Raw genomic sequence first — 14528 nt, 5'->3', positions numbered from 1 at the left:
CAGGTATCCGTGGCAATGTTCTAGATTAGGGGTGGGCAGCTCCAGGCCTGGAGGGCCTCCAGCAGCTTTTAGATGCATCTCTGCTTCAACACACCTGAGTCAAATAATGAGGTCGTTAGCAGGACTCTGGAGAACCTGACTGCACTTGGGAGGTGATTCAGCTGTTGGATTCAAATGTGTTGGACCAGGGAGACATTAAGAGCTGGAGGAGACCGGCCCTCCAGGACCAGGATTGCCCACCCCTGTTCTAGATCTATAAGAGCGGATCTACTCAGTTTAATTCAGGGATGTCCCGAGTGCGGCACATGAATGAAGTGTCATTTGGTAAATAGTAACACTTTTAATGCAAAATTAATACTTTTAATGAATTTTAATGCGTCTTTACAGTAACATAGCAGTTCAGCTGTTTTTCTGTATCAGATCAGCCGATGCCAAACCTCAGATATCGGAAGTGTAAACAGTCGATTGGTGCGAAGGTGTCCTGGTCCTGCTGCTCCGTCTCTGATTATCTGTGATAACTCCTTAAATCTCGATGCAGGAGGCCAAACCTGACCCTGAACCTCAATCTGCTCCTGCACCTGTGAGCCACAGCCAATCAGAGGTGAGCAGCGGCAGCGGAGACCCGGAGATGGACAAGAAGATCAAGAACTTAAACAAGGTGAGAGGAAATGGGACCGCTATGAGATCTGCTGCCTGGAAATCAAACATCAGGAGATTAAAACCTTCTAATCTAATCTGTGACATAAATGATTACTCTGTCAGAAACTGAGAGCCATCGAGGAGCTGAAGGAGCAGCAGGCGTCTGGGAAAGTTTTGCAGAAGAACCAGGTGACGGATCCATAAACAGAGCAGAATATTGTCTGCATACTGAGTAACATTCAGACCAGTATGGTGACCTCTGACCTTTAAAGAACGCTGCTCTGTCTGTCTGCTGCAGGTGGAGAAGATCCAGAAGGAGGAGCAGCTGCTGAAGGAGCTGCAGGCGCTGCAGGTCAAGCCGTAGGATGCCTTCCCAGCATGCTTCACTCTGACACGGCCAGGAGCAGCGGCTGATTGGACAGAAACGGGACTGGATTGGGGGGCGGGGCTTGGTTGTTTAGGTTTGCTGAGCGACAGCGGCATTCTGGGAAACGTAGGCAGTAGGCGGTGAGGCTGCCTCATCTGTACAGTGTTTCACAATAAAAGCCTGTTCTAAAGCTCATTGTCTTTAATGTGGAGTCATGACCTCTGACCCTGGATCGGACCTGGCTTTGGGTCCATCACATCACCAGAACAGCTGGAGTATTGGAAGTTTTCCAGTTTTCGTCCAGGTTTCATTTTTCCTTCTGGAATGTTTTTTATGACTTTAGTATCCCTTATCTTGTTTTTTGGCCTTCACCTGTCAAACTCTTCTTAAAAAATAATTATCAGCATCTAACTCAGTGTTTCTCAACCCTGGTCCTCACCTCCCCCCTGTCCTGCATGTTTTAGGCGTTTCCCTTCTGTCACACACCTGAATTGTATCTCTGGGTGATTGACAGGCTTCTGCAGTACTTGAATCAGCTGTTCTGGAATAGAGGCACATCTAAAACATGCAGAGCAGAGGGGCGGTGAGGACCAGGGTGGAGAAATGCTGATCTAAGTGGTTCATTTTGCTGCCTGTTCAGCCTCACTTTGCTCCTATTGGCTGTATTTTCAACCAATAGGAAGATGCAATCAAAGGATTGTCGTGACGTCATCAACGCGGATCGCTCTGATTGGCCGTTTTTGAACTCCTCCCACCAGCAAACGTGTTTGCCTCAAACACTCCTCCCTCTCCGCCGGCTGGCTGTGAACGAGCGGACCCTCTCTACGTGTTTTGTATTGATCGTTACAGACACTTCCTGCGCTGCTAAACGATGCTGTTCTGGTACCGGTACCGGGAGCTGTGGTTCGGAACGGAGGCTTAACGGCAGCAGAGAGGAACTACAGCTGGAGCAGTTTACGGCACGTCGTGAAGCGTTGGAAACACGTGGAGGTAAGAAACCAGTTCTGGTTAACGGTTTGTAATGTCAGCTGTTGGTACAGATTCTGGTTCCGAACCATCTGGCAGTAATGATGAAGTAGATCTTGTCAGAGTTCATGAGTTCACACCGAACCGGTTCTTCATATGAACAGAACCTGGAAGGAACCTGACTGGTCCAAACACCTGGAGATCCAGAACATTTCCGGACCGTAAAGCCACAACCTTATCTTACCATAAAGTTAGTTTTCCTGGACCGGAACCGGAACCAGATCGGGCAGAATCTCTTTTCCTTTTTACTGAAAAAATTATGGGAAAAGTTTCCATAAAAAATAAAGACCGAAATTAATTTAAATAAGTTTAAGTTAGTTTAAGTTAAGCCATTTTTTAACTGCTTTAAATAATAGCTTTACTGTTTTGTTAGTTTACAATAATGTTGCAAAACAAAGTTAAATTCCTGATAAAGAAATACAAAAATAAAATTCAAACTGATCATTAAAATTAGAAAGTAAAGTTAAATAAATACATGTTTAAATTCAGGATGAACATCCCAAAAGACTCTTCAGTGACCGATCCAGAAAGACTTGCTTTTACTCTTTTTTTATTTTTTAACTTTCAGACAGTAACCGTGGCAACAACAGATTGCCAAGGTTACTGTCTGAAAGTTAAAAAATAACAAGAGTAAAAACCTTGTTGGTCATCATCCATCCATCATGATGGACATGAATCCACCAATCACAGGGTCAGTCTAACTCCTGGTTTCTGTTCTTGTTCCTGATTGGTTGGTTTCTGTAGATGGAGGCGGAGCTGCGGCCTCAGGAGGAACTGAGCCACGCCCCTGTCGTCGGGCTGAGTCTCTGTGACTCCGCCCCCCTCCTGTGGCGGCTCCAGGACTTGAAGGCCGTGAGGTCCGAAGGCCTGGTGGGGGCGCTGCTCGGGTCGCTGCCCAGAACCCCCCGGCAAAACATCCGACTGGGCCGGCCGCTGCTACTGCTGCCGGAGGAGGAGAGGCTTCTGGGAGAACGCCGCGGCGCCGCCGCTCTGCCCGCCCGGAACCAGGTCAGCAAACAGGCCGGGTCAGAGGTTCTAAGTAACCACTGGGTCAGAACCAAGATGAGGAAACAGAACAGGTCATTTGTATCAAAAAGATGTCTTTAGATGTATAAACTGCACCTTCTGAAATGGCGGGGCTTCGGACGAAAGTCACTAAGGTGCGTTTGCTTCATCATTGTTGTCAGGATGCAGAGGTGTGTCTACTGAGGGTGCGTTTGTTTTGTTGTCATCAGGAAGTGATGCGGTTTCTGCTGAGGGTGCGTTTGTTTTGTTATCAGGAAGCGGCGGGGTTTCTGCTGAGGGTGCGTTTGTTTTGTTGTCATCAGGAAGCGGCGGGGTTTCTGCTGAGGGTGCGTTTGTTTTGTCATCAGGAAGTAGCTGGCGGGGAGCTGCAGCAGCATTATGCAGAGGAGCAGCAGAGGAGCTTTGAGGAGCAGAGCGTCCTCGCTCTGGAGGACAGGAAGTCGGCGTTGGTTCGAGCTATGACATCATCATCAGGTAGGTGCGTTACTATGGCGACGTTTTTTTCCTGCTGCGCTCTAACGGTGCTGGTTCTGATGCAGGTTCTGATCCAGGCTCAGACGAGGTCCTGCAGCGCCGCCTACTGGATCTGGAGCAGAACTTCAGCTTCCCGCGCTCGGCGCTGGCGGTGCAGCTGAGCACAGCGAGGGCGGGGCTTAGCCACTGTCCGGAAGCCCGTGCCTTCCTGGAGGCCGACTGGCCAATCAGAGCGCAGCACTGCCCCCGCCGGGAGGCCAGGTTCCAGGTGTTCAGGGACCTGCGGGGGCGGGGCTTCTTCCTGACGTCTGCAGGGAAGTTTGGCGGAGACTTCCTGGTGTATCCAGGTGAGCCTGAGCGCCCGACCTCCGTTTGACCCCACTGACCTCCAGCTGACTCCGCCCCCTCGTCCTCAGGTGACCCGCTGCGTTTCCACGCCCACTTCATCGCCGTGTGCCTGGCGCTGGACGAGTCCATCTGCCTGCTGGACGTCCTCTGTGTGGCCCGGCTCGGCTCCAATGTCAAGAAGACGGTTCTGCTGTGTTCGCCGGCGCCGGACGGCCCGGTCCGCTACACCTCGCTGCAGTGGAGCGGGATGGTGTGAGACCCGAACCGGAGTGAACCGGACCGGACTCCGGGACAGTGTTTGAACTGCCTGGTAGAGGAANCGCTNTCCCGTCTACAGCGACCTGACCCGTGTGGTTAAGAACATTTTATTGTTGTTTATTTGAAGATTAATGGACTCTCAAAATTCTTGGACTCTCAAATGGAGAAAATGTTGAAGTTGAAAACAGAGAAAATAAACCCAGCTTTTCATCCATCCATCCATTTTCTTTACACCCTTGTCCTTTGGTGGGGTCGGGAGGGTTGCTGGTGCCTCTCCAGCCATCGTTCTGGGCGAGAGGCGGGGTCACCTGGACAGGTTGCCAGGCAACACAGAGACAAACAACCATGCACACACACACTCACACATGGGGGCAATTTGGAGAGGCCAATTAACCTGACATGTTTTTGGACTGTGGAAGGAAACCAGAGTACCTGGAGAAAACCCACCATGCAGAGGGAGAACATGCAAACTCCACAGGTATTGAACCCAGAACCTTCTTGCTGCAAGGCAACAACTCTACCAACTGCGCCACTGTGCAGCCCTAAACTCAGCTTTTCTTGCAGGTAAACTGTAGTACGTCATTTTATAAAAAATACTGTCAACATGTGACAGAATTTCAGACAGATAATCTGAAAAAAAAAATAAAGCTCCTTTGCCTTCTCCCAGTGCTAACTAGAAACAACCAATTACATCCAGGAGGCGGGGCTTAGCGCTGTTAATCACTTCCTCAGTTTGCTCTCTGCTACATTTCAGCTAGCAATGCATGTTGTGAACGCTAAAGTTCGTTAGCATACACAGATGACAGTTTTTCTGTAGCAGTAAATTGTTTCTCCACCATTAGCACATTTAGCAGGGAGTACCTGAGGTTGATTAACAGCACCAAGCCCCCCCTCTTGGCTCTGATTGGTTGTTTTTGGTCCATTTCTTCAGACGCTAATTGGGAGGAGGTGAAGATGGATCTTTTCACACTTTATCTCTCTCATAACTCTCATAACATACTGACAGTTTCAATAAGTAATATTTTAATTTGTCTTGGCTCCGCCCACTTTACTAGTCTAGCATTTGGGGGTGGGGTCAGTTCAGCTTTAAGATGATTAGAAGCAGATTTGGAGATTTCAACTGTTTTGGTTCAGAACACAAAGGAGAATTTGTCTTTGGCTCAGATTAAAGCATCAAAATATTAATTTTATTTATATTCAGTTTAAAATAATTCGTACAAATTTTATATCCATGTCTCCACCAGCAGGGGGAGCCATAGCCCGCCTTGTTTTATGGTCAGTAGAACGGGTCGGTCCCGTTCCAGTCGATGGCGGCGCCGTCCCACTTCGTCCTGATGGTCATCTCCAGTGACGGGAACCGTTTCTCCGGGTCTGCCTCTGCGGGCGGCGCCTCCCAGTGGTGGGAGTGAGTATCTGCAGGAGAACCAGAACCTTTTTGGACCTGAAGCGGCTTACAGGAGCTGAATGAGGGGCGGCGGCGCTCACCTACGGTGAGGCGTGCCGTGGATCTCTGGGAGTTCTGGCCGTTGCAGTAGAAGAGCTGGAACTGGTGCTCCATCCTCCAGTCGGACAGCAGGGACCGGTTCAGGCTGAACAGAACCGAGTAGCTGCTGTTGATGCAGCAGACCCAGACTGGGAACCGGGGGGTCTTCAGCATGCTGCCCACCTGCAGGAACAACGAGAAACTAAACGGGGAACATCTGAAAGAATTCAGACTCGAATATGAATCAGTTTTTCACCTTAAAACGAACAACTGAACACGTCACACGACGGCGTATTGCAGCCTTCACAGAAAGAAAATGAGAACATTTCAGCCAAAAGAAAAAAACTCTGAAATTTTGAGACGACTCTTAGAATTTTTTTCAGAAAAAACTTGGAAATTTTCTGAGTTTCAAAAGTTAAAAAATGTTGGCTTTTGAAACTCAGAAATTTTCCGAAAATTCAAAATATTTAATCTTATTCTGTAACATTTTTCAGAATAATCTAAAATTTCAGAGTTTTTGTCATGTAAATTTTCAACTTTTGAAACTTTTTTCTCATCTGACAAAAGGGCAGCGCTCCCATGATGGCTGCATTATGAGGCTCGCGTCTACTAACCTGTCTACCCGTCTACTAACCTGTCTACCCGTCTACTAACCTGTCTACCCGTCTACTAACCTGTCTACCCGTCTACTAACGTCTTATATTGTTTGTATTTTTGTTGTTGCTTCTGTACGATGACATAAGGCTGATTCTGATTCTGACACAATGGGACAAAATGAAATGAGGATCTTCAGCTGCAGGTCTGGGTTCTGCTGTCCTTCAGACACGATCTGAACGCAGGGTAGGTCATCCTAACCCTAGGGTAAGTACTCTGCTTTTTTATGAGTGAAAGGTTTTAGTTTGTATGTTCCCTCAAAGCGGATGTGTTTTATTTAGCCTCTGTGTCTCACTTCCCGTCTTGTTCATGACATTCCCATCAGATTAGTTGGACAGGCGGAGAAGCTTCATTAGGAATCGCTAGCTGTCTGCATAGCCCCCCTGGCCCAAATGTGTCTCAGAATAACGTTATACTGCCTCTGCAGGTTGGGAGGATGCATGCAGGTGAAACTTGGTTTGTTGTTTCCATAACAGTCGGTTAAAGAACTGGCTACCTGAGGCAACCCGCCTCGCTCCATCTGTTCCCGGCTCCAGTGCAGGTAACCCACATCACTACGGGACAGGACTCCCAGCAGGGGGCGCTCCAGAGGCTGGCCGTCCTCCCCAAACTGCAGCGTCCCGTTGAAGACGTGAGGACTGGCTCGGCCCGTCAGCAGCAGGTTCAGTAGAGCCTGCAGAGATACAGACACCATCAACACTCATCTGCTGCTCAGGATCTTTATCTGACAAGGCCTGAGTCCAGGGAGTCCAACAGAACTGGGAGTTAGCAGGAACAGACCGGAACAACATGGTTCCAGAATTTGTTATTCTGGAACTGACCAGAATAACAAAACAACAAAACTCGTCGTTTTCAAGTTCAAGTTCATCTGGGTCACCTAAGAAGTCAGACGCAGTAAATCTGGACGTAAACAATGGTTAAAAATGATAATTATAAAATTATGAAAGCAGTCTAAATCACTAGCTGCATTTCTATTGACAACAGAATTGCACAAATTGACATTCTGAAAATAAATCTGCTTAATGGAAAAAGACAAATAAAAATTTGAGAATCTTACCTGTCGACACACAAAGTTTCCCAGGCTGAGGTGCAGCAGATGGGAGATGTTGGAGCTCAGATCGTCTCTGAGCCTGGATGGAAGGAAGAAGAAAGGCTCTGGAGTCAAACCAGAGGTCTTACTGCCCCCTGCTGGTGTACGGTGTCTGTTTGGACAACATGGAGGTTTGGGAGCGTTACCTGTCGACTGTCCGGGAGCAGATGAGGCTGTACAGGAACAGGATGACTCCATGACTCCCCTCTGCTTTAAACTGCAAACACAGATTTAAAACATAGGCTTCCCCAAACCTTGATGTTCATCTCAGTTCAACCAAAAAATCCTTCCAGGTTTAGATTCTGTAAGAACCCAGGTTCACACATCAGAGCTGATCTCTGGGTCTACTCACACACTGAATGTGGTCCAGGATGAACTTCCAGACGTCGTCCTTCCTGTTGAAGGTGAACAGCTGCAGCTGGAAGAATCAGACATAGGGTTAAAATGGAGGATGGTGCTGCAGACAGAGGAATGCAGAGGCAGAACTGACCTTCTCCGTGAAGTCGTCCAGCTTGTAGTCCAGGTGAGGAGTGATGCAGTAGTCCTCGGTTACCAGGGTAACGGTGGCCCGCTCCTCCTGGCCGGCCAACCAGAGGTTGTCGGACAGCGCAGCTGCCAGCGCCTTGTCCTGGTCCCTCTGTTGCAGCTGACTGAGGCTGGTGGAGAGACATTACTGTCCACCAGGTTAAGGCCATTCATGATTGGCTCATTGTGCTGTGACCTGTCCTCGTGTCCCCCTGCCTCTCGCCCAGTGACCGCTGGAGATAAGCACCAGCCCTCAAGGCTTCTGATAGAAAACCAGGAGAATTTATCACAATGGAAGTGGCTCCCAAATTTATACCAGACTTATACCACTCTGTCGGTTTGTCCCTGGTAGAAGACGACTCTGGAATGGTCCTTTGAGGAACATGGTTGCTTGATAAGGAGCAAGTTATGAATGACCTTCACGAGTTGAAAAAGTTCAATGTTCCCACTCTGCATGAAACCCTGAAGGTAACCGAGAGAACGTTGAAGATGTTTTCACACCTGATAGACCAGTAGACTCAGTTCTGTAGTCCACTTTCTGCTTCATATGCACTGGAACAGCACCAGAGCTTTCTTTAATCAAACCGAGATTGAGGTTTTTAGGAGGACCAGAGTTTGATTATGAATTCAAACCTCCCCAGACAAATCAGACTTTCAAGATAAACGGACTAGAGTTCGATTAAAGTGGACTAAATGTGGCTGGTGTGAATGCAGCCTGACCCTGTGGTACCAGCAGTGCTAACTGAAAAGTTAGCTAAGGTAACCCGAAAGCACTAATCATAAATATTAGTTCTGCTGATGCTCAAGTGCAACATCAACTTGATGTTTAGTGGAAGCTAATGCTAAAGTGCTAACTTCCACCATGTTGCCACCCAATGTGTGTCAATGCAATAACCTGCTCTTACATATATCATATCATATCACCCTCAAAAGGGTCAGATCTGTAACTAAACACCTTCCTGTATGTACAGTTTGTATGATTCAGGAAGTGGAACAGATTTGTTGAGTTTTGCTAACTCTGCAGACGACTTTGTGTAATAACTTTCTGCTCATCAACTGGTGAGTTGGTTCTGATACCAGCCAAACCCGTCTGGGTACCAAGTTATTTTCTCTTAGGATACTAGAGTTATTATTGAAAATGAATCTGATGTCTCTCTGCTGCCACTCATGGTTCAGGTGTCATGATCTTGTCATGTGATCTTGTGTTTACAGGTGAAGGTGTCATTGCACCAAACAAGATCCTCACCTGTGCACCGTCCGTCTGTCTGTGATGCCCGGTTGGCTGAACAGCAGGAACTTGATGATGCGGGCCTGAATGACCATCTGAATAGCGCGAGCTCCGCCCTGAAACACACACCTGTGCAGGTGAGACAACTCAACAAGGTGTCTGTACATGTCCAACCGACCAAAACTCAACAGAACTCGGATCTAGTTTGAGTTTTGGTCTGGATCCAACTTATTTCTGAGTCAACAACAATTAGTTGGTTTTGGTAAAAGTTCAGGTTCAACCAGCTAAACTTCAGCTTTGAGCAACCAAAGACGCTTTGGTCTGCATGGGTTCCTCACTCTGTCGGCCTCCAGGATGTACGACAGCTCGGAGTCTGGTTCTCTGAACTGGAAGAAAGACTTCCTCCACTCGTAGTTGAAGACGTGAAACGTTCCCCCAAAGAGGATCCTCCTCAGGCTCTGAGGGAAAACAGAGGAACCTGATCAGCCCTGCTGCCGCTCACCAAGTGGTCCCTCATGACGGAGACAGTTAAACGTTAAGACCAAGTAGCTCCACAGAATTTGGGTACAGCCATGCGCTACTGATTACTGCGATTCGTTTCGTTACAGCTGCCCCTTTTTAATACTCACCATGTCACCTGTGCTCTTTTGTGAACTGGCCATTGCTCCATTCACACTGGTTAATAAATTAGTACAAAATCATCTATAAAACTATCGCTGGCAAAACCCCTCCATACTTTCGCTCACTCATCAATACTTGGAACATCAATTACATTTGATGTTAATTGGTTAATTCATCACAACCATGGTTCCAAGAGTTCGTCCATCATTAGGTCAATCATTGTTTCATTTTTGCTGCACCCAGTGATTTGAACAACTTGCCAAAGGTCAGTTAAAAACATAGTAGATGATTAATGTAACCATGCAATTGTGTGTTTTATAGTTTTGGAACTACTATAGTTATAGTTCACATGATTTTTATGCCAATTGTTCAGAATTATCTGGACTGCTCTGATCTAAAGTTTGGGGTATTCAACACATTGGATTGTCTTGGCCTGATATTGCTGGGGGTGTGGAGTCCCCTTAGGACGGATGAGAATGCAGTCTGTAGCCAATCAGACAGCAAGATGAGGGAAACATGGAGGGGAATCCAAAAGACAGAACAACAGCCATGGAGCAACAGAAAGTCCAGTGGGAGTCGGAGATCTCTCTGTGTGTTTGTTTCTCTCTGTTAGGCCATTAACTATCGGCATTGCTTCTTCCCAGGTTCACCTCAGTCAGCTGGGGGGTGACCGGTGTTCCTCCGAGGCTGGGGGAGATCACCAGGCTCCGGGGGATGGAGCAGGGAGCCAGGAGGGTCCTGCAGGGTGGAGGGGCCTCCTCCTGGTCCTCGTCCTTCACCACATCCAACAGCCTCTGAGGACGGAGAGGAACATGAACATCTGCACAGTAAACACCATCCTGGTGACACAAAACCAATTAATTCCATCCAAAACATTCAGGCAGAAAACAACTTCTCTGCTAAAGTGGCAAAAAAGTAGCTTTATATTTTATAATGAATTCTGAAGCCAAAATATTTTCTGTTTCATGTCATCAGCTACATTTGAACTTCGTCCATTCCATCCATCCAGTCCTGCATTTAAAGGTAAAAACACACACAACAGTATAGATCCTGAAAGAGCAAACAGAAAAGTATCTGAGGACCAAAGATGTCCATGGCATTTGAAAATGGCAAGTTTGCATATTTGTCCTGCAGAGGAGAAAATCAGGACAAATCCTCCCAGGAATCTGGAGGAAGTTGCAGGATGAAGCAGTGATCTGCATCAAGAACCGTCGTTCACAAACTGATCACAAGAGGTTACATGAAGACTTCAACTCCTCGGGGGTCAGATCCGTCTGGAATGGAGCCCATTGGGAAGGTCTCCCACTTTCTAACCAAGTTTTAAATATTCTTCTGTGAGTGTAGAAGTAGTCAGCCTATAGGGTGATCAGCCTACACATGCTATTCAATAGCCTTTCCAAAGTTGATGCTAAAAGTACTCAGTTCCCAGTGCCAGCCTTTCATTATCCTAAATCAGAGTTAATATAGCCTCCAGTGCTAAAGAAGCCACTGCTGGATGCGCAATAGTCCTAATTTTGGCACTAATTTTGTACCATAGAAAAGAATCGTCCATCCAGGCCAGTGCAGATTTCAGAGCAACACCTGAGGCCTTCAAGTACATATCTTTTCCTGGGACGTCCAGGGATTTCTCACCCTGAAAGAGGAAAACCACATTCCAGAGTCACGGCTGAGGAAGAAGAGATCACGGACTGGACTGACCGCAGTGGAGACTGTTGGGAAACGTCGTCTCAGACGTTTTACTGAAGATGTGGTCAAAATAATATTCATATTTTCCTTAACAACACGAAGGTTTTAAACGAGAGTCAGAAAAGAAACTGAAACAAATCCTTTCCTTGTTCTGCAAGATGTAAATTCTTAAAACGGAAGAGAGGAAGAAAAACGAGGTTTCAAAATGTTTCGGTCTGAAGGATCATGGAACTGTTGGCTTCTGTAACCGACTCACATCTGGGTTCTTGTTGACTTCGTGTTGCAGCAGCTCGATGTAGTCCAACCCAGAGTCCGTCATCACCACAAAATACTTCTGTCAGAACCGGAGCCAGAACCTCAAACATCAGCTCTGTTTGGGCCCCATGGTTCTGGTCTCTGAACCCGACCGATCCAGAACGGACTGCGGTTCTGCTGCACACCTGTGGCAAACAGCAGCAGGTTGGTGCAGCAGTGAAACTGAATCTTCTCTGAGTGACACATGATCACCTGGAAGGTGAAAATGGAGCCGGCTGCAGTGCAGGGCCTACACCAGCAGAGGGCAGAGTGGCCCAATCCTAGACCAGACTCCAGACCACAATTAGAACCGAGACCCAACTGACTTGCAGAACCTGCAACAGGTCCGGTGTTTACAAAACTGATTTACCGTGGAGGATCCTGAAGGGGGAGAGTTATAGAGTCCAAAATTAACTATATAACAGTGAATTAATTTGGATTATTTAGCCTGTCGTATCAGAAAATCATGTTACTCATTAATGCATAAACATCAAAAATAAATAAGTTGCAAACAAAATATTTAGTCCCAAACTAAACAACAATTAAGCTACATATTTCGCTCAAAACTAAATATTTAGTTAGCAAGTCAAATATTTACTTTGAGGCTAAATATTTTGTTTGCTAGCTAAATGTTTAGCTCCAAACTAACTATATAGATCGGAAACTACATATTTAGCCTTCCAACTATTCAGCTTGCTAACAAAAGATTTAGCATCAAAATATTTCTTTTCAAGCAAAATAGTTTGCAGGCTAAATATTTAGTTTGAGGCTAAATATTTAGCTTCAAACTTAGTTTATGCTAATTAAATATTGAGTTTCAAACTGACATTTATGAATGTAAAACTATGACTTTTGAAAAACAAACCCCCATTATTCCCTCTTATGACAAACTAAAATATTCTAAATTATTGCTGTTAACCTTTGAATATGTAAATTTCCAGTTAGTTTTAGTTGTTTGTTGCTTAGTTTTCTGTTATCAGCTGCGTACCAGCAGCCATAAGAGGTCAAATAAAACCTGAGGCAGGATCTCGGTGATGCTCTGATGTGTGGAAGTGACTGAACAGTTAATGAATCTGTTCCCAGACTCTCACCATGCTGTGGTCAGACTGCAGCCTGTTGGAAGAAACAAACTGATTCCTGGTCAGGCGGTGAAGAAGAGAACAGTTAGTCATTTAACTGGTCAGATGTGTTTTAGTTCCTGCAGAGTGAAAACTTTCCTTCGCTGCTGCAGGTCAGAAACCTGGACCAGGATGTCCTGAAGCTCTGCCTCCATCTGTGGACACAAACCCATCGATATTACTAAATGTTTGGCTAAATATTTAAAATATTTACCTCGCAACATAAATACTCAGTTGGCAAGCTAAATATACAGTTTACTAAATAAAAATGTAGCTGAGTGACATATTTGGTTTACAGATTACATATCGAGTTTGTAAAATTAATATTTATCCCCAAACTAAGAATGTAGTTAGTTCAGTTTATAAATGTTCAATTTCAACATTTTGCACAAACTAATTAATTTGAGCTAAATATTTAGTTAGCAAGCTAAATATTTAATTTGCTAATAAAATGTTTTTCTAACTGAATAGTTTGTAAATTAAAAATGTTTTACATTGATAAATGTTTAGTTCCAGGCTAAATATTTAGCTTGAAACATGTATAAATAAAAAACTAACATACTAAAAATATTAATTTGAAAAACAAATCTCTAATTTTAGTTATGGCTAAATAACCCAACTTATTGCTTGTCATTTTTAACTGTATAACTTTGCAAACATCCCCTCTCATACTCAAACCTTCGTCAGTTGGAGCAAAATGACTTTAACAGCCTAATCAACCAATCAGAGATCGATCTGCTCAGGTAGATCAGGATCTTACCTGAGCTCTGCCGCCTCCTCGGTTCCTTCCGTCACTTATTTTCTTTAAGAAGCAAAAAAATCTATTTGTTCCTAATCAGGACGTCCTGCTGATCAGCAGCACCAGGACAGCAGAGACTGGCTGGACCGACTCTGACTGGTGCTGCACCAGTTGGGTTTGAATCCGTCCAGATTCTGGAGAACTTTCATCTTCCTGATTCTTGGATCAGAGGGGGTCCCTCTGCGTCTCGGTCTGCCGTCACTCGGATGAAATCCTGGCCTTTAATTGGCCGTCCCGCTGAGAGACACAATTAAAGAACCGGACACCAACCCCCCACAGAACCGGGAGGATCCGGGCCGCCAGACCCGATTGTTCGATTCTCTCTGGTCTGTCAACGTGTCTTCGTCTGGAGATGGACGCTCAGGTTTGGTGTCACTGCAGGGGACAGACGGGTCAAAGAAAAGAACCAGCAGGGTCCTTCAGAGCCCGCTCCGGTCCAACTCCCTCAGACGGCAGAACGGTTCGGCCCGGTAGGAGCAACGGATCAATACCCGATCCCTGCTGATCTGTTGATCAACAGAACCTTTGGTTTTAGTGAGAGCAGGAGGTTCTACTGGGAGGTGAACCTGGATCCAAATGCTTCAATCAATTATCTACACTGCAAAAACACCAAATCTTACCAAGAATGTTTTATCGCGTTTCCAGTGAAAATGTCTCAGTACATTTGAAATAAATTACAAGTAACTTTTCACTGAGAAATTAGTTTATTTTAAGTCAATTATTACTTATTGATTAGAAAATTATAGTTCCATTGCAAGATTATTGCACTTTTTTCACAATCAAAGGGCATCATACGGTTACCTAGCAACCCCAGCCACGCCCAGCTGGTTACCTAGCAACAAAATCCCAGTTCCACCAGCAGATTATTCCACTTAAAATGGGAAAAAATGTC

The 14528-nt window shown here is 45.8% G+C and overlaps 3 protein-coding genes across 5 annotated transcripts in view; 2 read left to right on the top strand and 1 right to left on the bottom strand.

The window, feature by feature from the left end:
- Nucleotides 1-1198, top strand: part of eif2a (eukaryotic translation initiation factor 2A) — a 13316-nt gene extending 12118 nt beyond the window's left edge. Inside the window, exons 14-16 of the mRNA XM_015039093.1 lie at nt 539-658; nt 763-828; nt 938-1198. Coding sequence (XP_014894579.1) covers nt 539-658; nt 763-828; nt 938-1003 — 252 coding nt within the window. The 3' untranslated portion in view covers nt 1004-1198. The remainder of the gene's footprint in view (nt 1-538; nt 659-762; nt 829-937) is intronic.
- Nucleotides 1199-1629: 431 nt separating this feature from the next.
- tsen34 (TSEN34 tRNA splicing endonuclease subunit) lies at nt 1630-4356 on the top strand. Of its 2 annotated transcripts, none has more exons than XM_015039091.1 (5): nt 1630-1996; nt 2777-3040; nt 3406-3532; nt 3610-3879; nt 3949-4356. In XM_015039091.1, the coding sequence occupies exons 2-5, from the start codon at nt 2777-2779 to the stop codon at nt 4134-4136; spliced, it is 849 nt and encodes a 282-aa protein (XP_014894577.1). In that variant the 5' UTR covers nt 1630-1996; the 3' UTR covers nt 4137-4356. The 2 variants fall into 2 exon arrangements, with proteins under 2 accessions (XP_014894577.1, XP_014894576.1); XM_015039090.1 differs by having other exon boundaries at nt 1634-1996; nt 3598-3879.
- Nucleotides 4357-4709: 353 nt separating this feature from the next.
- mindy4b (MINDY family member 4B) lies at nt 4710-13168 on the bottom strand. 2 transcript variants are annotated; one of them, XM_015039088.1, is made up of 11 exons: nt 12811-13168; nt 10390-10533; nt 9457-9576; nt 9137-9234; nt 7856-8021; nt 7718-7783; nt 7512-7582; nt 7333-7405; nt 6772-6948; nt 5624-5804; nt 4710-5551 (listed from the first exon to the last, which is right to left on the bottom strand). In XM_015039088.1, exons 1-11 carry the CDS (start codon nt 12889-12891, stop codon nt 5415-5417), a joined length of 1314 nt encoding a protein of 437 aa, XP_014894574.1. In that variant the 5' UTR covers nt 12892-13168; the 3' UTR covers nt 4710-5414. The 2 variants fall into 2 exon arrangements, with proteins under 2 accessions (XP_014894574.1, XP_014894575.1); XM_015039089.1 differs by lacking the exon at nt 12811-13168 and adding an exon at nt 11682-12423.
- Between the last annotated feature and the right edge of the window lie 1360 nt (nt 13169-14528).

This window comes from Poecilia latipinna, unplaced genomic scaffold (assembly GCF_001443285.1).
Source record: "Poecilia latipinna isolate Pla-1442-1.1 unplaced genomic scaffold, P_latipinna-1.0 Scaffold462, whole genome shotgun sequence".
Classification (NCBI taxonomy): Eukaryota; Metazoa; Chordata; class Actinopteri; order Cyprinodontiformes; family Poeciliidae; genus Poecilia; species Poecilia latipinna.
The sequence above is the reverse complement of the archived record's forward strand: the minus strand, read 5'-3'. Positions and strand labels throughout refer to the sequence as shown.